Source organism: Saccoglossus kowalevskii, chromosome 6, assembly GCF_978046115.1.
Source record: "Saccoglossus kowalevskii chromosome 6, keSacKowa6.1, whole genome shotgun sequence".
Classification (NCBI taxonomy): Eukaryota; Metazoa; Hemichordata; class Enteropneusta; family Harrimaniidae; genus Saccoglossus; species Saccoglossus kowalevskii.
The window spans coordinates 20,298,354-20,320,332 of record NC_140646.1 but is presented as its reverse complement, the minus strand read 5'-3'; the positions used below and the strand labels follow the sequence as shown (position 1 = coordinate 20,320,332).

General features: G+C 36.3%; 1 protein-coding gene across 3 annotated transcripts in view; it reads left to right on the top strand.

Annotated features, from left to right (window-relative positions):
• The first annotated feature begins 754 nt into the window (after positions 1-754).
• LOC100368147 (uncharacterized) overlaps positions 755-21,979 on the top strand; it is a 32,131-nt gene continuing 10,906 nt past the window's right edge. The window contains exons 1-6 of one of the 3 annotated variants that reach the window (XM_085500177.1): positions 755-877; positions 2,695-4,373; positions 13,193-13,437; positions 13,900-14,056; positions 15,085-15,232; positions 21,441-21,560. In XM_085500177.1, the coding sequence (XP_085356303.1) occupies positions 2,768-4,373; positions 13,193-13,437; positions 13,900-14,056; positions 15,085-15,232; positions 21,441-21,560 (2,276 nt within the window). In that variant the 5' untranslated portion in view covers positions 755-877; positions 2,695-2,767. The other 2 variants (XM_078012627.2, XM_085500176.1) reach the window with 2 other exon arrangements.

Genomic DNA, 21,979 nt, shown 5'->3' with positions numbered 1-21,979 from the left:
TTTTAATAACACGAGAACTAAAATTCCGTGAGAAAATGTTCGTGGTCTTCAATTTAACCATAGCAACTGTTCAGTCGGCGAAGACGGCGATCACGAGATAAACACAACTCTTTGCTCGTGAGTGATCGATCTGTTTATACGTGGATCCTGTCTGTTTCACGCATTAAAAAAAATCGATTGTTGCGTGTAGAGGCAGACACTGTTAAATTCTATGGACATATTATCACTGTCTCCTAGATTCTGTGGTATTGTGCATGCCCACTCGTCCCACTGTTATGTGAGATAACATTGATAACGGTAAAACCAGGGCGAACGGTCTGAGTCATAGTTGTCCTAAATCGTAACGGTGAAACAAATATAGTTTGTTGTTTACATTACAATTTCGATACTATCAAAGACGCCTTAAACTTAACTTAGATAAATCTCCAATAATTATACGATAGATTTCAAGAGCTGTCAAATCCCATTGACGACGGCATCATCCTAGCATTCAGCGTCACCAAATGCAATATAAACTGTAGCAAGTGTTTACCATCGAATAGTAGTGCTATTGTTTACCGTAGACAATTTGGCTATATACTTTACTTGTTAAGGCAGTCTTTTCATTCTTACTCAATTTGGTTGTTTGAAGAATTTTCTGACGTACTCGTGATGTTATCCCATTCTTAGTACGTCTCTGTGGTGATCATGAACATATTGTAGGCGGGGTCAGTCCGTTACAATGACACAGGTCGACCGCCATTGTCTCGTCGCTGCATAATTGATTATCGCGTACGATGTGTTGCTAGGCTTAGCTCGTTACCAGCTGAAACTGGGCAAGCTGGACGGCCTTTATTGATTTCTTTTCACTGAACGGCTACTTAATTATTCATATAGGGTGAGTTTTTAAGATTATGTGCTTTTGTGTAATGTTGAATGGGATTCCCTGAGAAGACTAGAACGTTGAAAGTTGACGGAGAATCGCATTCACGGGTCAGCTGACTGAGTGGGAACACAAACATGGCTATGTTTGGGAGTCGGGCGTAAGTTTTTGAGTCCGGTGTTTCTCAAATTCCATTACCTGTCACGGTTGAAGTGCTTGACAGGCTGTTGCTATGGTATTTTACGGTTTCTCTCATGTGAAAAGTTGCAGCTTTGCGTGTTCTGCTACTGCGGTTGCGGGTTTTGCATTTTGGTTGTCCGGCACGACAGGAGCTAAAAAGTTTTCAAAGATGGCGCGGATCGTGTAGCTGCTTCCAGACTTTGTTTATTCCGCCCGAAGCAATAATGGACGTGTGAGTGGGCTACTGTATTACATCTCGACGTGCATATGTTTGATAATATTGTGTATTCAGCTTGTGGTGAACAATTTAGAAAATTATCCATGTTATTTTTTTTAGAGTAATGTAATCTTCCAGTGGCATTTGACAAGATTTGCTCACTGCAGTGCCACTCCACCGAGTTATTAATTTCACTCGAGTTGAGCCGGCGTTGCCAGACAATTCTTTGCACTGAGCAGAGTTCGGTATGTCATTGCGTTGATGGATGCCGGAACTTGGCTGTTCTAGCATGGGAATGTTGGACGGTATACGTAGCCGTAAAACAACATGGTACTGGAAACGTCAATGCTGTAGTTTCCCGCGTTCCATGTGGCATTATGTTTACCAATTGCATTTACGAGCACCTCGCGTGAATTGTTTGTTTCGTTGTTGATTTCTTAGATTAGCAACTCCTTGCAGTGTTTACCGTTAGACAGTACTATTTATGTTGTATTTGTGTTGGTCATTTATATTATTATTTTTAAATTTTAAACGTCCCAGATTATGGAGTGTGTTGCATGTGTTTTGACCAGTAAAACTAAGAAACTAACTTTGAGGCCAGTGTTGTGAACGGGAGAGAGAGAGAGAATTTTTCAGAATTTTCGCCAGTCATTGAATAGTAACTATAAAGCCAAATATATCCAGATAAATCTTGTGTTTCCTGTAACCCTGCTGAAACTGCAATCGCAATATTTCATTTTATACAAAGGAGCCCAACATTACTCGTTTCTGCGCAAACTAGCTATGGTCATTCCATCATTCCATCATTGTTTTTATTTTGTTTCCTTTCTTCTATGTAGTGAATGACTAGCACTTAGTTGTATAAAGTATATGTATCATGAAAACTAACATAGATGTCTTTTTCTTATCTGAATGTAGTTAAACCCCTAAGTTTAAATCATGATCATGTACATTTGGAAAAATAAATAAAAATATTTTAAAAAAACACCTAGGCCAAATAAAATTAACAGTGTATTTATTGTAACATTGAAAACAAAAGTAGGGTAGATAGGTAGAAGTAACTTTTTATTTCATGAAAAATAATTAGTTATTCTCAGTTAATTATTCTCATAATACCTCACATCCTGTATGTACAGGTTGACATTTTGGTTCAAAAATGAAGAATTTCTAGTAGAGCTGAAATGTGTACCTACAAGTACCTATTTTCCAGTGTGGTCATAAAAAGATACAGGGTCAGCCTGAAAAATCTAGACAAGGTCGGGTTACAGGAAGGAAATTATTTTTTTTATTGGGCCCTACCTACCCATTATGTTTTAGCCTGTTACTGGCAGCACCAAATTAGATGGTTTTGCCTAATAGCCAAATATTATGTATTAGTGAATATGTTGTTGTTAGAATACCTTACAATTTTTTGTTCAATTTCTGTCTTCATTAGGGTGGTTGGAGGAAGGTCTTGGGGGACGAGTTCAGAAGTAGAAAAAGACGAGTACACAAAGGAAAAATCAATCATGAATGATCTAGACGAAAAAGGATGGGGCCACATCCACCATGCAGCATCAAGGGGGTTCATCAAATCCATTACTCGCTTTGTTATGGCCAGTGAGGACCAGCTTGAGTTTCCCACTGCAGATGACCGACACATGACCCCACTTCTCTTAGGGGTGGAAAGTGGAAACTTGGAGACCGTTGAATGTCTGGTTGAACTCAAGTCTGATTTACGCTATGTCAACCATTACAACCAAGGAGCCGTCGAGTTGTGCTGCATCAACCAGTATGAGGATCCCAATAATACAAAATTTGAAGACATCATCAAGTTTTTTATAAAATTAAACCACGATGATCTGAAAGTTTGGAAACACTTACTGAAATTTGCTTCGTCTGATTCAGATGAGGAGGCAGAGGCAGGTGGGATGATGCTGGCCAATCTGACGACAAGAACGGAGGATAAAGTCAGTCCATACTGGGAAGATATCTATAATAATGAAGGCGTCACTGCACTCGTCAAAGTTACGAAAGGTCAAATCTCGGATAAAGCAAAGATATATGCATTTCAAGCTCTTCTTAACATCATTGAGCCTAAAGATGTCAAAGATAAAGCTGTCCAAGCCGGAGCAATCCCGGCAATTTTGAAACAGTTCAAGTCTTCAGATAAGAAGCTGGTGCTCGTCGCTGCTAAATTATTGTGCCAGATTGCTAAAGTTAGTGACTATGTCGATTTGATTGTGAATCATTCGGCTATCCCAGCACTAGTAAAACTATCCCAGACAATGAATGACACTGAAATTCTGGTACAGGTGGTCACCACTCTAGGGCTGATTGCTAAAGGAAATCCGGAACACAGAGCTAAGATTGGTGGCACGAGTGGATGCTTCTCGGCACTCTCAGCACTGTACGATGAATGTAAATCTAAGAGTCTATTGATCGCGCTTACCACAGCTATTGCTCAAATTGTGAAAGACAACAGGGAAAATCAGAGTGCATTCATCAATGAAGGGGGTGCCTCACATGTGATCATGCTTGCCAGCCAAAAAATTAGAGAGCTTCAGTTGTGTGCCATCGAGGCTATTCACATGCTGGCCCTTGACAACCAGCACACGCAGAAAGCTATCTTAGAGGAAGGTGGCATCATGCCTTTGATGCAGCTACTGAAACGTAGTCGAGCTCCAAACGTACAGGTCTGCACCGCCCAGGCTCTGTGGGCACTTGCCGGCGAAAATATGGAAGAGCGGAGAACAATGGGTAGCGCAATTGGAGTTAATCTCTTAATTGAATTTCTAAGTGCGCTTCCAGAACATGATGTGTTGCATTACATCGGTGCTGAGGGACTAGGAGTTTTAGCACAAGGTCCACTGAATAAACAAGACCTGATCTCGCAATCAAATGGAGTACAACCACTGGTGCGTCTATTGCGATCAACCAAAGAACATATCGTGCTGAGTGCTATTCGGGCACTTCGATACCTGTGTGTTGGTATTGGGTTTGTTCCACATGAAGTTAACCAGAATACATTGGCTTCTTCCAGAGGAATTCGATATTTAGTGCCATTGATGATATACTCTAAGAATGAACTCATACAAGTAGAGTCGGCATTGACTTTAGGATGCGCTGCGTTAGGTGAGTTACATATACTGGAGAACTTAAAAAATATTCACTTTCTTTAATTGTAGTGGAGTTAATGTTGCAGAGGTATCCACTAGGTTTTAAATTGATTGTTTTTCAAAGAAAACAATACAATCTATTGTTAAATTTAAATATTCATTTGATTTAATTTAACATGTTTAGCTATCGGTGAAATAAGCAAAGATAAATGCAAGCTAATAACGGGCCTGAAACAGGGACTATTAATTCTTATTTCAATTTTCCGTCTCTAACATTTTCTCAGAAATCTTACGCAGATATCGATGAAACTTGGCAGGTTGATGAACAAGTACTTGCCGAATATGCACGTAAATTTTTTTTCCAGATCTGAAAATCCTAATAGGGTCTTTTTCATCATTTTCATCCAAAACTGAGCATGCTCAGAATTAATAATTAGCTTAGATTGTAATGCTAAGGTTTTTAATGATGTCACGACCTGGACAGATGGGTCGTACCATTACCAATCTCAGTGGAAAATGTAGAGGGCTACATTTTGATGGGAATTATAGTGGTGATAGTTGTTACGTTCACACGACAGCATTTTATCGGAGCCCTACGGCTCGAGCCAGCAAAAATGGCCGTGTGAACGCATTCGGCTCTAGCCGGCTCGAGCCAAGTTCGGCTCCACTAAACCCTCGGGGTTGAAGTCCGATAGGGTTGAGTCCCGACATGGCTCCGTTCGTGTAAACGCATCAGGGCCCAACTATAGGAGCCGAAATCACGCCCTCAATCGTCTTCTTCAAGTAACCTATCATTTCAATTATGGTGGAGACAACATATTTCGTAATTTCACGCAATTTCCGGCTTGAAGAAGAGTTACGCGCCCTAATATACACTTGGCTAAGCAAAGAATTACTGCCAGATTAATTGATAGCTCGACAGAAAACGGGAAAATGGCGTACGACATTATGCAACAAAAAATTGAAAGAACGACTGAACAGGAACTTTTTAAAGACACCAAAGAAAAAATTGTAGAAGCGATCTAGTAGGTTCAGATTCTTCCGCAGTCCCTCTTTGATATATAGAGAGGATAGAGGGACTGTGATTCTTCATAGTACTACATTGTAGTAGATATCACTAACAATTGAATAATTACAAAATGATAATTTTGCATCACAATAAATAATAGGTTGTAACACATTTTAGCTGGCGTGTTTCCTGTTTATTCGAGGTACTAGTACATGTACCTAAATAATAACATTAGTGCATTGTCTTTTCTACCTCAGACTCGTGACTTTTTTTTTTCCTAGCCCATCAGCATCGTGCTATGTAAAGAAACAAGACAAACACGATACCAAAACCGATTTCAGTACAGTTTTTTCATACTCATTATTCAAGGGCACTGTTTGAACTGAATCGAACTCTGGCAGATCTCGGCTCTCGTTCGGCTCCCGATCGTATGAACGCATTGGAGATAATCTTCTGTTAATCAGTGGGAGGAGCAGTAGTTCGGCTCCGATAGAATGCTGCCGTGTGAACATGAAAGCAAATGAAACAAACCCAGGTCTGAGATTTTGGACCCGGGTCAATGAAAGTTTTCTGTTATCAGATTAAGGGAAATCACTTTATGATGAGTTGTACCCACATAGAGTACATATTAATTCAATTGTTTGCAGATGTTCTATGTATTGTTTTAACATGAGTATTTTATAATTAAATAACGGGGACTGTGACATTTGTTAGCGATGAAATTCTAATAGAGCAAATACGGTCTGCAGAATTGAGATATTGAGATGTGTTGTGAAGTCACAGTCAGGTGTCTCTGTGCTGTCTCTTGATTAGGTTTTGAAAGGATTTGCATTAAATTGTTTTTGTTTGTTTTTTGGACTGAAATTTTTTATTGACAAATAAACAAAATGTACGATGAGTGAGTAAAATTTATGCTGTATCCATGTGTAGCACACTAAAATATTTATTTTGGTTTTATCATTCAGAAAAGGAATTCATGAAATCTCACGAGTCGTTAATTGTGTTATTATGAATGTTCGCACTTGAACATGAAAATTACAATCGATGGGTAGATTAGTCTAGTGGGAAATCCAACTATGGTCCTACGTATGATCGAAATCGCAAAATAAAATTGAACGGAAAAGCACTGAAAGATTTTCTTTTCAACAAGCTTGTTTACAGCAACTCAGTGCTAAAGTTATTATTTTTTTTGTGTGGAAATGCCAACTACTCTCTTATTAATGTAAAGCTCAAGGAATTAATGTTTAGAATGTTAAAAGCAAAACATGGTATTCTGACGAGGCTTACTGCACGTTTTCTTTAGTTAGGCGGTGCTTTTGATTTGAAATCACAATAATTTAAATTCCATCAGCAGTGTATTGGATTGGAAGCTGTGAGTGGTTACTCTATCATGTGTAAAAACATTATTTTGTACTCATTTAATGTGTGGAATGAACTACTGATAAAATCGGCCTTTCTCGACCTGAACTCTGTCTTCTAGAAACCTGTTTAGTTCCATTTTGTGTTCAATTTAAGCTGGTTTCACCGTATAACAGCAATGACCATTCTTCATCTGAATTTGCCAAATTACTCTGTGACGAGTGAATAGGTGTGATTTTCCGTTCAACTGCGAGATCTCGTGAAATGCATGAAAGACTCGCGTTGAACGCCTGCCGCAATGAACGATTGATTTGATTTTGAACTCGAATTTCTTTATTTCTTAGCTTACATTGACCGGCCGATCTTCGACAGAGGAATATTGCTTCCGAATACCCTTACTTAATCGAAATTGCCTATCATCAAATGTGGACAGCAAATTATTAAGCATGGAAATGCCCCCAAAATATTTTTGCGTTTGTCGAATCCCACGTGATGTTTGACGCAGTGAATGGAAAATGGTCTATTTAAATAAAATTTGATTTTTCTTATTATTCATTAACAAACTGTACGACAAACTGCGTGCTTAGCTTGAACTTTTTCAGTACTACCGGTACTCAAATACACCTGAAGGAGAAAAGGATAACTGAGTAAACAGTGATTTTGTGATTTGATTTGATTTCAGTAATTTATGCAGTTCATTTCAACAAATTACCTTGTTAATGACTTCCACACACTTCTCATCTTGAATGTAAATTCTCTTTGGAAACATTCAACTGAAAAGCGCCCATGCAAACGAGTATGCTCAAAAGCAGGCCATTTTTTGTTTTTGGCAATGTTTTCATTGCCATTTGTTTTTGCATATTATTTTTTTAAATATTTAAATGTCAGTAAAAAAAATACTGAAAATATAGAAAAAATGTTGTATTTGTTGAAATGCATGATTCCTAAAATTTGGTGAAGATTTCAGAATATTTGTTATATCGCACTTGTACATGCAGGACTTGTTACAAGTGAAATCTTATCCTGAATATACCAGTGAAAATATTACCACTTCAAAAACTCATTGAAATCACGATTGAAAACAAAAATAACATAAAAGTTTTGCCTTTTTTAGTGACCGCTGTTTTATTATTTCATTTTCTGTATCCCATTGGCACAGTGACTTAATTAAAATTTATAAATTACTTAGGCAGCAGCACAAAACTAAATGTTCATGAATTAATAAACATGTCGAAACTATCTGTTTTAACTTCAAAAGATGACTGATGTAAGCTTCATTTAGATTCATGTAGCTTTTAAAACTTCAGGAACCGTTGTTGCTTTCACCACATAGTGATTAATATGGTAACCCCCCTCCCCCTCCCTTGTGACAAATAATAATACCGGTAGTAATTGTTTTATTGCATCTTTTGGAATACAGTGTTTCTATCAGTTTATAGCAACAATTTTGAAATACAAACAATGATACCAAAAACAAAAAAATACTCAAAAGTTGTTTTCATTCCTTGAAGGAAGGAGAATCGACACTTGTGATTATATTTTTAGCTTCGCTGTCGACTCATACGAGTGATTGTTTGTCGTCAACGTCCGTGTCAATGTTTTACTTTTTCGACTTCTTCTTGAAAACTACAAGTCTCAATGCTTTGATACTTGGTGTATATGTACCTTGAGTAGACATCTCTCAGATTTGTTCATTTCGTGAGAATATCTTCAATTCTCTAATTTTAGTGAATATTTTTGTCATTTTTGGTAAAAAGTGATATTTTTGACTTCTTGTTAAAAACCAAAAGTCCAATTGCTTGGATATTACATGTACAGGTACTACATGTGGACCTCTCTCAGATTTGTTCATTTTGTGGTGATATCTTCAATTCTCTAATTTTGGTGAATATTTTTGGTATAAAGTGAATTCTTGTTAAAGACCGTAAGTCTGATTGCTTTGATACTGTACATATAGGTACTTCAGGTAGACCTTTCTCAGATTTGTTCATGTCGTGATGATATTTTCAATTATCTAATTTTAATGAATATTTCTGTAATTTTTGGTAAAAAGTGATATTTTTGAATTCTTGTTGAAAACAGCAAGTCTGATTGCTTTGATACATATTGTTCCTTTTCTAATGATATCTTCAGTTCTTTATTTGTGCAATGTGCATTGCTAACAGCGGAGCTATTTCAGCCAACAGGCTGCTTGTTTTTAATTAAGTATATAAATTGTTATTGGTCATTTGTGATCTTGGATTAAAATATTATGTTTGAAAGCATATAAGTTTGATTGTTTTGGTAATTTGGGCGTAACAGAAGAAAATGTATCACTATTAAATAAATCTCAGAAATACATTGGTTACACAAATTTGTTGATTGCTGTGATTATTTAATGTTGGATTGTTGGAATCCTGCTAAATATGCTTTTAACTCTTATTAACATGGCTTTTATGCACAGCTCGAGAAATAGAATGTCTTTGATAGACTATATTATCATTTATTTTATGTTTTCGGCAAAACCCAAAACCATTGTGGGAGCTTGCAGAGTGTAACATTTTAGTGTTGACTACACTGTGATGAGAAAAGACAATTTTGTAGCCAGTGTCTTGTTGCATTCACAGTTGATGTTTTTTACTTGTTGTATTAGTTGTAAAAATCATACTTTACAAATCTCTCGGAATAAATCTATAAAACTGAGGATGTTTATAATTTGATTAAATTTTCAGTTGATTCACGGCTGTCATTGTGTTCTGATTGTCCTCTGACTTAGTCAGGTAATCTCTAGGTATATAAATACCATACAAGATGGTATAGTTGGAATATTAAATATATTAAAATAGTAGGAGGTTATCACAAGAATATCTCAAAGTATGCACGAAGACAGTACAGCAGGAGTATCGACCGACGCACAGCGTCGGTCTGAGTGCATACTTTTAGGTATCCCCGTAATAACCTTATTATTGCCGAAATCCAAAAAGTTTGGAATAGAATAACTTCTTTGTGTGGAGTCCAGTCAAACCCTGGTAGCAGCCATGTTTGTTTTTATTATCAGAGGATGCTTACGCATGTAATCATTCCATATTCAGAATTCACATTTCCTTATATGGTAGAATAAAAATATCCCATAAAATACTGCAAAATCATGGCACGCTATAACTTATGGCATTACGGTGACAGATGTATAATAATAATAATTATTAATATTTTCATTTTTTCTTGGGGTATTTTTTTTTTATAATTTCCATTTATATTATGCAGATTTTCTTCTTCAGAGCCAGGTTTGTGGTTATTATTATTATCCATATGGTTATAAGTATATATAGATTATTTGAAAATTAAAAATTAAAATTAAATTATTGACTGCAATAATGAATGAAACGAAAAATATTACAGTATAAGTAACTTGGTGATTTCACATTTGAATTGAGGTAGGTCTTAGGCTTTCTCAAATTTTAATGCTGACTAAATTTTTGTGTGTGAACACAGACCTAAATATTTAGGCCAGCTTAAATAAATCATGCCTGGAAAAGGACACCAGGGCTGGCCCTAATTTTAATCTCCAAGTTTAATAGGACTGCCTAAATACAGTATGATTTGCTACATAAATACAGAAAAACACCGAAGGGGAACAACGTGTTGAAGTCCACCATGTTGAAAAATCTGCCGAGTAATAACGTTTTGAACGTTGCGAACCAAATTTTAATCTTGTTTCTTCAACAAACAGAAATATATTAGGCTGGCCTTAGACATGCTGCATGTGAAATAGGCAACTATAACAATATAGCTATATTACATCAAGTGTTGGTGAAGCAATGGCTACACTGTGAGCAATATACGTGTAGCTATACTATTAGTAAATCAGTGTCTCATACTGTAATATTGCCGTTCCATTCTTTCTTGCGGTCAAAGTAATTGCATACATCCATCATTGAAAAACTGAAATAACAGTCTTTCAGAGAATCTCATCCAGCCATGTTAGTATGCTGAAAGTACACTCTGATCAATCAGGGCCAGCAAGTAAATTGATAATTACAAATCTTGTTAACCGTTGCCTAGCAAATTGTGGAAAATTTGAATGATATTGGTCTTTTTTAATTACCATCTATTGATAGTGATAAAAATAATGGATGATTTTCTCCCCTAGTATAAATTAAATTAATTTTTGCATTAAACTGTACGTGTTCATTGACAGTCTAATTGCTGTTCTATTTGTATTATATTATCGAATACCCTTAACGACAGACTGGAAATTTGAACTATATACCACATTAGTTGCTATTGAAACCATGTTCTGTTCTCCCTCAATACTTTTAACTACGAATTATTGCTTTAAGATTGATGAAAGTCATTCTAATCATTATTTTCATACACTAGTAACTGCCTCTGTGTTTAACAAATTTAAAAGAAACGTATACATATATATATAATGTCTCTTCTGTGGGAAAGCCGATAGCTCAAGTAAATATTTACCAGAAGTTATTGACATGTTGAATATAAAATTGATTCTGTTATTGGTTACCATGGCAAATAAAACCCTATGTATCCCTATTCAAAATGGATTACTTTGCAACTGTAGCTACGACAGAAATGCTCAAATTTGCAAATCAATAGGTCTGTGATTGAAAAAAAAAACTTTGTTTACAATGATACAATGGAATGCCTTGGAGTTGATTAAAAGCATTCACTGCATGTTTAAAAAGTTTAGTCAATATTTGCACTACCAGGATATTACATCAGAATATATTTCTTTTGGTTGTTCTGTTTTTATTTATTTAGCCTAGAAACTTTGAAAAGGGCCGGAGAGCAAACAAAACCACATGCGGCCATACCCAGCTACCTTTCAATTGAGCGTGACTTGCACTAGAAAACTGATACCACGTAAAATACATTTAGGCGTGCTTGAAAACCTTTTTGCTTTTCTTTTGCACGATTTTTATTCAGCCAAAGAGCTTTGATAGGCCTTTAAAGTTGTGAACAAGGTTTGAACAAGTTATAATGTGTACCATAAAGTAATTGAGCCTCATCCACAAAAAGTCACAGGGAGAAAAAAAAGGTATGGTAAAAAGGGCACAGGAAGAAAAGCCTCAAGCCATCAAAAATTCTAGGGGGGGAAAAAGGAACCTTGTCCCTCACATTATTAATAAAAAAATGTGAAATAGAACGTGAATTTAGACAATTTTGAAAAGGAAGTGAATTTGCGCATACATATATTCGCCATGCATTTGGAAAAAATACTGTATGAAATAAGATGAACTGCAAAAAAAACCTATCCTCAGTTAGGCTGTGTGAAATCATAGACCCTCTAAAAGAGGGTCTATGGTGAAATCTGTGTGCATTTTATAAATCAATCGTTATCCTGCCAGCCTTACATGTGCTTACATTGACGTGACCAGATAAGCGTTAATCATATAAGTAACTTATATCAGCATTTTGCTGTTTTGCGATATCCACTAAGCATTGTCTTTTTATCCCCAGCGAAGTCCTTTGACCTCGGTGTTATCTTTTGATCCAAGTATCAACTGTGATAACATTATTTTTTCTGCATCCCATTAACTTTTTCTGTCAGAAACTGGCTAATAATTCTTGTGCAGGTTGATGAATCATTGTCAGTTTTGTTCATTTCTTGATGATACTTCAATTCTCTATTTTTGACGAAACCCTTATCCCAATTGTTAATATGTATGTAGCTTAGGCGGACCCTAATATTTTAAGATTCGTAGGTAGCTTAGGTGGCTCCTAAGATTTGTATGTAGCTTAGGTGGACCCTAAGATCTGTAGGTAGCTTAGGTGGCTCCTAAGATTTGTATGTAGCTTAGGTGGACCCTAAGATCTGTAGGTAGCTTAGGTGGCCCCTAAGATTTGTATGTAGCTTAGGTGGACCCTAAGATCTGTAGGTAGCTTAGGTGGCTCCTAAGATTTGTATGTAGCTTAGGTGGACCCTAAGATCTGTAGGTAGCTTAGGTGGCCCCTAAGATTTCTAGGTAGCTTAGGTGGACCCTAAGATCTGTAGGTAGCTTAGGTGGCTCCTAAGATTTGTATGTAGCTTAGGTGGACCCTAAGATCTGTAGGTAGCTTAGGTGGCCCCTAAGATTTCTAGGTAGATCAGATGGACCCTCAGATTTCTAGGTAACTCAGATAGACCCTCAAATTTGTAGGGTGCTCAGATGGACCCTAAGATTTATCGGTAGCTCAGGTGAACCCTATGATTTATCGGTAGCTCAGGTGGACCCTATGATTTGTAGGTAGTCCCTCAGATTTGTAGGTAGCTTAGGTGGACCCTAAGATTTATAAGGTAGCTTAGATAGCCCCTAAGATTTATAAGTAGCTTAGGTGGAACCTCAGATTTGTAGGTAGCTTAGGTGGACCCTAACAGTTGAATGACTATACAATAAATGATTCCTGATGTTTCGTGATTTAATATAGTTTTAACAAAGACATTTTCATCTGGAAATATTTTTATTTTTATAAAATTTTAATTGCAGGAAATGTTGATGTGATGTCTCAAATAAATGATAATTCGGAGTTCAACTACGTTCACATATTACGTCTGCTGTACTCACATGACGACCTTGTGCGACTGTTAGCCGGGTCTGCTCTGTCAGCATTCGGTTACAATAGTTTACAACAACAGAAAGAGATAGCAGAGTCTGGAGGGGTTAGATATCACTGTTTTGTTCCATTCCTGGAATCAGAGGATGAGTTCTTCCGTTGCAATTCAGCTTTTCAGGTAATTAACTCTGCATCTTACTATTACTATCTAAAAGCAGACATCTTGTATATTATTTGACTTTCGTTTGTGATAAACATGTCACATTTGAACAGATTTTTATTTGACATTTGACACTGACGAGATTACAAAGATCATAATTAAATGCATGATAAAATAATAGTTTTTGAGTTGACGGAAAAACAGCTTGTATTATGGTTGATTATTATCTTCCATGCTTCTTTGTAAGTGACACACAGCAAAACAAGATGCATTTTAACCTTTTAACCCCAAATGTGTCGATCCCCAGAAATCTTCATAATCTTCATGGAATAGTTGTATTCAAGACCCTGTGAATTTCTTCATGTGCATATCTGAGATCAATTTTGATATGGTTAAAAATTCAAATGATGTGCATCATGTAATGTTGTTAGGTGATCCAGTCAGAACACTTGTAACAGGTAATTCATCTATCTCATTAAGGTTGTGGTCTTAGCACGTATTATTCCTGATGAAGACCAAGCATCGTCCTCAGCCATTGGTATAAAGCTACTGGTGGACCTATTGGAAGAATCTAATAGTCAAGAAATCCATGGGTTAGCGGCAGATTGTATCGCAAGATTGGCTCACACTAGGGCAGGTATGCAAATCACATTGGTCATTTTCAAAACACATCTGGAAATTACCGGTAATAATTGTGCATAGATTAAATAAATATAAACTACAAGCTGTCTAAAACCCACAATCTGTCCGTGTCCAATTCCGTAAAATACCTGTATAAACACGCATCAATAAATGATCCCATTAGACCATGTCTCTGACGTCCTGGTTCTGTTCATACTTATACTAATTTCGCAATAAAATTAAATAAAAAAAAATTCATGAATTTAAAACCCAGTGAATATGCCCAATATTACAGTAAATGTTTTTTAAATACAGCATTTGATTTCACTTATGTACATGTTATATATTTAAAAAAAATCATTATGTTGAAAAAAAAATGTTTGATTTTTAATTTAGTATTACCCTGCTTAACCTATTCTGTAATTTCTTCATTAATTTTGAATCAAATAGATGTAATTACAGATCTTGAAAAAAAAAAAATTGTATAGTTTTGTTGTTGTGAACAGATGACAAACCATGACTTTAGCATTCAGTGGTATATAAATGTATGTACAACCTGTATTAGTTCTGCCATACCTGGAAAGAACATTTGCTTGCTATGGCAGTGGTACTTTATATGAGGACATGCCAAGGTCGTACCGTACTGTATTTGTGAAGATCAGATTGTCAAACACAAATGAAAGTGTCATTGAATCAGTTCCAACTTTCCCACAGTTTTCAAACCATTGTAAGGTTTTTTTTATGTTTATAAACTGTTCTTTCTCAAAATAACTTCACATAAAATAATTGGTTTACCCAAAGTATTCATTGTGCTCTTTTCTCGGCTATATGTATTTTTTATTTCTCTTTTCAACACAATTGATTCTGTTTCTTTTAATGAAAGCCTCCGCTGTATCTTCCTACTTAGCTCGGCGGTGGCTTTATTATCGTTGTTTGATGGATTTCCACCCATCCTTTCAAACAATGCCAAAATGGCGGGACAGTATTGTAAATTTCCAGTCTGTTATTCTCATTACCAATGCCATTGTCAAATTTTCCTTTCAGGCGTTCCGGCAGCTATCGTCTCCGTTAACGCTGTGTATCTACTATGTAAGCTGATGTTGTCGGAGTCGGAGCAGGTTCGGGGGTCGGCAGCCATTGCATTGGGGTATCTTAGCTACAATCACAAAGCGGAACGGCAGCTATTGAACAGGTAGGGGTGTATTTTTAACTGAGATGAAAGAAAACAGTTATCCCTGCATTTTGATTATTTTTATAGGGTGTGAAGTGACCGTTGCTTAGTGCAGTACTGCCTTGTTTACTTTTTACTTTATTCAATAAATCAAGCACTACTAAACTGCAAACGTTTACTATCCAGTGGATTCAAAACATCAAATAGAGTTAACCTTACATAAATCTAACGGAACACTCCACTATCAACAAGTATTTGACAAGACAAAGTTTTGTGAGTTAGGGAAAATTTGAAACAGACAGGGGGGGGCTAGGTTTAGAAGAATAAAACAATCAAATGGGAATATTACTGAAAAAGATTTGTAACCACACAAAAACAAAAACTCTTACCCGGTAACTAATATGAATACCATTTTCCTTCCCAAATTTCTGTTAATGGTCAATTCTTTAATAATATAATAATATCAGTAATCTCTAACCACGTGACATGTCCGATTTTGTCAAAATTTCTCTGCATACCACCATTTTAACGGCTGACTCTTGTTTGTTTACTGTTGCTATGATATAGTTGCTATGATACCACAGCATGACTTTTGCACAATCTCTTCAGCTAGCTTGAAAACCGCTTTTAAAATGCCTTGGTCACTTTCTAGTACTGAAATTGTCTATATGCCTGCACTCTCACAGAGAATATAATATCTCTGATTATTCCAACCAATGTTGAAGACTACCTAGTATGTAAGTTGTACATTCCGACACAGAGATGATCAAACTGCTGGCATTGCGATTTTCAACATTACAATGTATTCAAAGAATCGTTAGCTACATCACTAGGATGTTGAAGACAATAAAGTGATTGTATAGACGAACACGTAACAAAGGTCAATACAATCTTATGCTGCACGAATGCATATACTCTGCGGTAATCTTTGTATTATTGATCCTTTTCCTGCTTGCAGTGTTTAATTTAATGATAGATAACAGTCCAAAATATCAACTTAAAGGTTTTTGTAGTGTGCAAACGTTTGTGTTCGGTGACAGAATTGTATCTACATCACGCGATTATTTATAAGGCTTTCGTGATCGATGTAAAAAAGAAAAGTGTTTTAATGTGATGTAAATAATCTTGAATATGCTAATTTTTTGTGAACTATTACACCTCATTTAAGGTGAAAATTCAAATGTTAGTATGAGTGCAGATACGTTTTCCATTAAATGCAAATGTAGCTTTTTATGGAACAGTAAATTTGTTGTTTTTCCTTCTAGATGTACAATAACAATATTTATTTGTTCCTGTGGTTGGATTAATTATTTCACACGATTATCACAGCCTCATTTAACCCCTTGAGAGCCATAATTTTTCCCGCCAAAACTTAGTGCCACATTTTGCCTGTTTTATGTATTTTTTCCATATATTTTTGATAATTTTGGACAAAATGGACATGATTTCTTATTACCTATCAGTCTTGATACAAATTTTTAAAAAAATCTTTCAAAAATGTAACGTTTTTTGAATGATGATGATAGGTGGCTTCAAAGAGTTATACATTTAAAATTTCTCAATCAAAATTAAAAAGATAACGAACACTGTATATATATATATATATATCTGATGAGCATACGAGACAGCAATCTATCATGAACAATTCTTTTCATTGCACAGTGGGGCTTTTTAAATTAAAATTAACAGAGCGAATAGTATTGACTAGTATTGTACATAGTAAAAAATCTTTTGCCCATTCATGCATCACTGATTTTCCAGGCGACAACGCCTTTACATTTAAGTCGTTAATGGAAATCCATTACAATTTCTTGACCTACTTCACCCCTTTCCACCCATACCCAGGGGGGTTTAAGATTTTCAATTTCTGTGGGTCTTGGTGTTTTGTATCTGATGCCTGTTTCCCATACATGCTATAGCAATGTGTCTGTTGATGAACTATTTCTTTTTCTTTTTTTTTTTTAATTCTTTCACTTTTAATTATGTCACATGTTTATAACATTGGATGAGATTTAACTGAAAATAGAACTGAGGTCGGCATAGTACGTTGTTGGCGTGTGAAACAGATAATAGTTTTATCCCTACTGTGTTTCCAGTACTACGCTGTTGGTTTTCAGTGACTTGTGAATCTGAAGAAAGGTTTTCTGCTAAATAATTTCAATGCTGTAACAGTATATATGCCGTTCTATTTAATTTATTATGATTATTTAATCACACTACGTAATGCACAGGGGTGCCATTCATGAACTGTGGTGACGTGTCGTTTGTGCACAAGATATTTTATCATATATGTATACCACCAGAGGTACATTACTTGGGGTTTGTAACTACGGTGACATGATACCAAGATCCTGTCACAATCTCGCTCTCGCATAAGCGTTCCAACTCAGAAAAATGCGAATGAGCATGCCCGAGGTAACTAGGATACTGGGATGTCCAGGTGGATCAAAATAGCTGCCCACCATATGACGGATTACGAGAACTATATTTTCTGTACATTTTCGATGTATTACATTTTTCACTATGATAGTGACAAGAAAAATGTTATTATTTTTATTACAAACCTTGAACATTGATATGTGTCATGTCAGAAGGTCGTAGCCTCAGTCTCGCTATCTACGAGAAGAGACTTGAATGGGATCTTGACATGATGTCACCATACAGTACTATGCGAGTTGCAAACCCCAAGTAATGTACCTCTGATACCACTGATAGATTACATCAAATGAAATACTGCAAAAACCTTTCATGTGCGACATTGATTTTGCGACATTGATTTTCCAACATTGATCTTTGACGTTGGCACAGCGTGCATTAATTACTGCCGTTGACTCCTTCCGAGTCTTCAAGTCACCAGAGAAATAACCTATTGGTAGTTAAAGCTTTGTAACATCTCAGTTTGTCGCCATTGTTGTTTGTACGAGACCCATATCTCGCACATGAGTGGCGTGACAACCACCGCCTTTTAAACTATAATATGTTGCAATTAACTTGTTTTGCATGTTTACTTCAAATTGGGTTGCTGTAAACAAACTATTACATAATATTTTTTAAAAAGTGTAAAATTACTTTTTGAAAGTAGGGGGAAAAAAACTACATAGAATTTGAAAACTGCAAAACTTTTCTTCACAATATAATTTTGTAATTGGCATCAGAGAATGTGAATGAAAAAATTGAATAAACGGCACTTGCCTGGCAATTTTTATTTATAAGTATGTCAATTCTGTGTGATCTGCCTTCCCTTCCGCCTTGATCCGCTACTGAAAGTGCATGTTCTAGACTTTCTAGTTTTATAATGGCATTCATCTAAGCTTATCACTTGAATGCACTGGTATTTCTATCATTTTCATATAAATAAAAATACTGGTACTAATAAATGGACACAATATGGTAATGACAACTGGTAAATGAAATTTTTGTGTCATTTTAGCGATAACATGTTTCATTGATTTAACTGACCAAGTTGTATGTATACATCTTAGATACATGTAATTAAGAATGATATTTGTAAAATCGCTAGCGTTGACACGAAATTGCCACGACTGATCTGTTCGGCCACTAGTTTTCACCTCATTTTCGAATGGGTAAATATGCTAATGAGTAGCGTGAATTGTAAGTTGCCAACCAATGAGAAGGCACTTTTGATCTTACCTGTTCTATTCAACTACCGTACTCGACTGCGTTAGCGCCCATGCCCGGGCAAGCGCCCACCCCCCACTTTTGTGCAATTTTTATATTTGGGGTCACATTCGACAAAGCGCCCACCCCTTCAAAATGCAACTAATTTAAAACTTGGTCTTGTGTAACGAATCTTGGTAATTGTTTTTATATGATACAGCGTGGATATCGACCGCTGTGAACATGTTGTGAATGTGTAGAACACGGTAACTGTGCGTAAACTACGCTTCGACAATGACCTGTTAATACAAGTAAAATGCGGTAAATATTTCATGCCATATTCAGTTTACCTTTCAAAAATGGCTAGTTACTAATTTTTTGGAAAACCATGTCATTTATTCGCTGAAATCAATTCCAACAGATCGTACTTCGACATCAATAATTCACTTCCGCATTGCGTTACCGGAAAGTCTTCGGGAATTTCCGAAGAATTGCGTCAGTACAACACAGCATTATGATTGGTAAATAACCAACTTGACCCATGAGGTCAAAGGATGCTGCTGCAGGTCAAATGCAAATGCATCATGGCGGAAAGTGATTTTCATCGAGAGTTTGCGTACGATCCAACACCTTCGTCAGACAATTTTGACTTCGACAGTGTTCCAACAGACTCAAATGTTTTTAATTTCGTAAATTCTGGTGGTACGTAATTAATATTGTAATAAAATTTGCATATTTTTTGTGATCATTTCTGTTTCTTCATTGTGAAAATTAATGATGACTCAACTAATTTCGTAATTTTATTTTCCCTCAAAGACGTAATCTGTCACTTAATAAATCAAATTTTTCATTTGCACTCTTTTTCGAGGGGGGTTGCTGGGGTAAGCGCCCACCCCTAAAAAATCGTGATTTTCTGAGTTGAGGCCCCTGGGCGCTAACGCGGTCGAGTACGGTATAATACCTACATGACCCTGACGCACAGAACTTTTTGCATAGGTGCTCATCTGCTTTTTAGTCCCCGTTCGGACGCAGTCCGAAAACGGGGACTTATGTTTTGCCCTGTGTGTGTCCGTCCGTGCGTCCGTGATCACCTGTATCTCGAACATGCATGGACCGATTAAGTTCAAACTTCACTCATACATCACACATTATATGGGACATATGCACATGCATTTCTTTCATGATCCGATAAAATGACCGATTAACGATAGCCGAATAGCGGCCATTTTAAGGCCGAAAATGCATCAAAATCGCACATTTTCACCATTCCGGACCCGGATCTCAGTTATGCATGGACGGATTTTGTTCAAATTTGGTACATACATTAAACATAATAGGACCTTGATGCACGTCATTTTTTTTTTTGGATCGGGTTCGAAATGGCCGACTGGCGGCCATTTTGTTTTAAAGAATTCAGTTCTGGATCCGTATCTGAGACATGCTTGGATTGATCGAGTTCAAACTTCACACACACAAGGTACATCATGTCACAAATATGTATGTGCATTTGTTTCATGATCTCATTAACGATAGCCAAATGGCGGCCGCTTTAAGGCCGAAAATGCATTGAAATCGCACATTTTCACCATTCCGGACCCGGATCTCAGTTATGCATGGACGGATTTCATTCAAATTTGGTACATACATTAAACATAATAGGACCTTGATGCACGTCATTTTTTTTTTCGGATCAAGTTCGAAATGGCCGACTGGCGGCCATTTTGTTTTAAAGAATTCAGTTCTGGATCCGTATCCGAGACATGTCTGGATTGATCAAGTTCAAACTTCACACACACAAGGTACATCATGTCACAAATATGTATGTGCATTTGTTTCATGATCTCATTAACGATGGCCGAAAATGCATTGAAATCGCACATTTTCACCATTCCGGACCCGTATCTCAGTTATGCATGGATGGATTTTGTTCAAATTTGGTACATACATTAAACATAATAGGAGCTTGATGCACGTCTTTTTTTTTTTCGGATCAAGTTCGAAATGGCCGACTGGCGGCCATTTTGTTAAAGAATTCAGTTCTGGATCCGTATCCAAGACATGTCTGGATTGATCAAGTTCAAACTTCACACACACATGGTACATCATGTCACAAATAGATATGTGCATTTGTTTCATGATCTGCTTATTAAACAATAGCGGAATGATGGCCATTTTAAGGCCGAAAATGCATCAAAATCACGTATTTTCACAATTCCAGAACCGGATCTCAGTCATGCATGGATGGATTTTGTTCAGATTTAGCACAATGTGTTGTACATATGCAGGTGCATTTCGGTCATGATCTGCTTTGAATGTATATGTCACTCAAATATGAACGGAACGGGGACGTGTCATTGACAATGACTTGTCTCTTTTAGAAGTGTTATCTCGGGTTTCATAACGTAACTGTATATCGCTAATATTTAATAACAATGTGTATGACTCGGAATAAACCAGTCGTGTTGTTTTTGTCTCAACACAAGATTTATAAGAAAAAAAGGATAATAAAATTGCCACAGCTGGTCAGTGTGTAAGGTTTCTTAGTTATGTCTGTAAATTGAATGTAATTCTGAATTTCTCACCAGTTTTGTCTCTTCTATTTGCCTTTCAGGTGTAGAAAGGAACCCGTTTTAATGAAGGTACTGAAATATCACACACGCAAATCTAAGCTCTCTCCGCAATTCACCGAAGACTGGAAACATTTTATGAAAATTGGTCTTCCACCAATAGAGTAAGTATCACTGAAACCACAATATTAGAATCATCTCTGATGTAGGGAAAATGTCTGTCCTTGTTGTTGTCGACTTTGTGATAACACTTTTTCTTGTGGTTTAATAAAATACAATGAACAGTTTTTACCCAATTTCTTTAAAACTTGGATATTATATTAACCAGTTTGGGATCTTAGTCAAGTTTGATTTTGGTTAAAATTATCTTCTTCTTTTGGTTTGGTTGTAAATCTCATCAACAAAATCTTAAGTTGAATTTTGGTGTGATTAGGAAGTGCAATTTTCATTTAGCAGTACTTTTTCCATCAATCCAGCCCGATTTTGCTTGTAGATATTTCTGCACTATTTTTTAGAATGTTTTTTTTTACAATTCATGTTATATATTATTCTATAAGGGACATTGAGATTAATACAGTACATG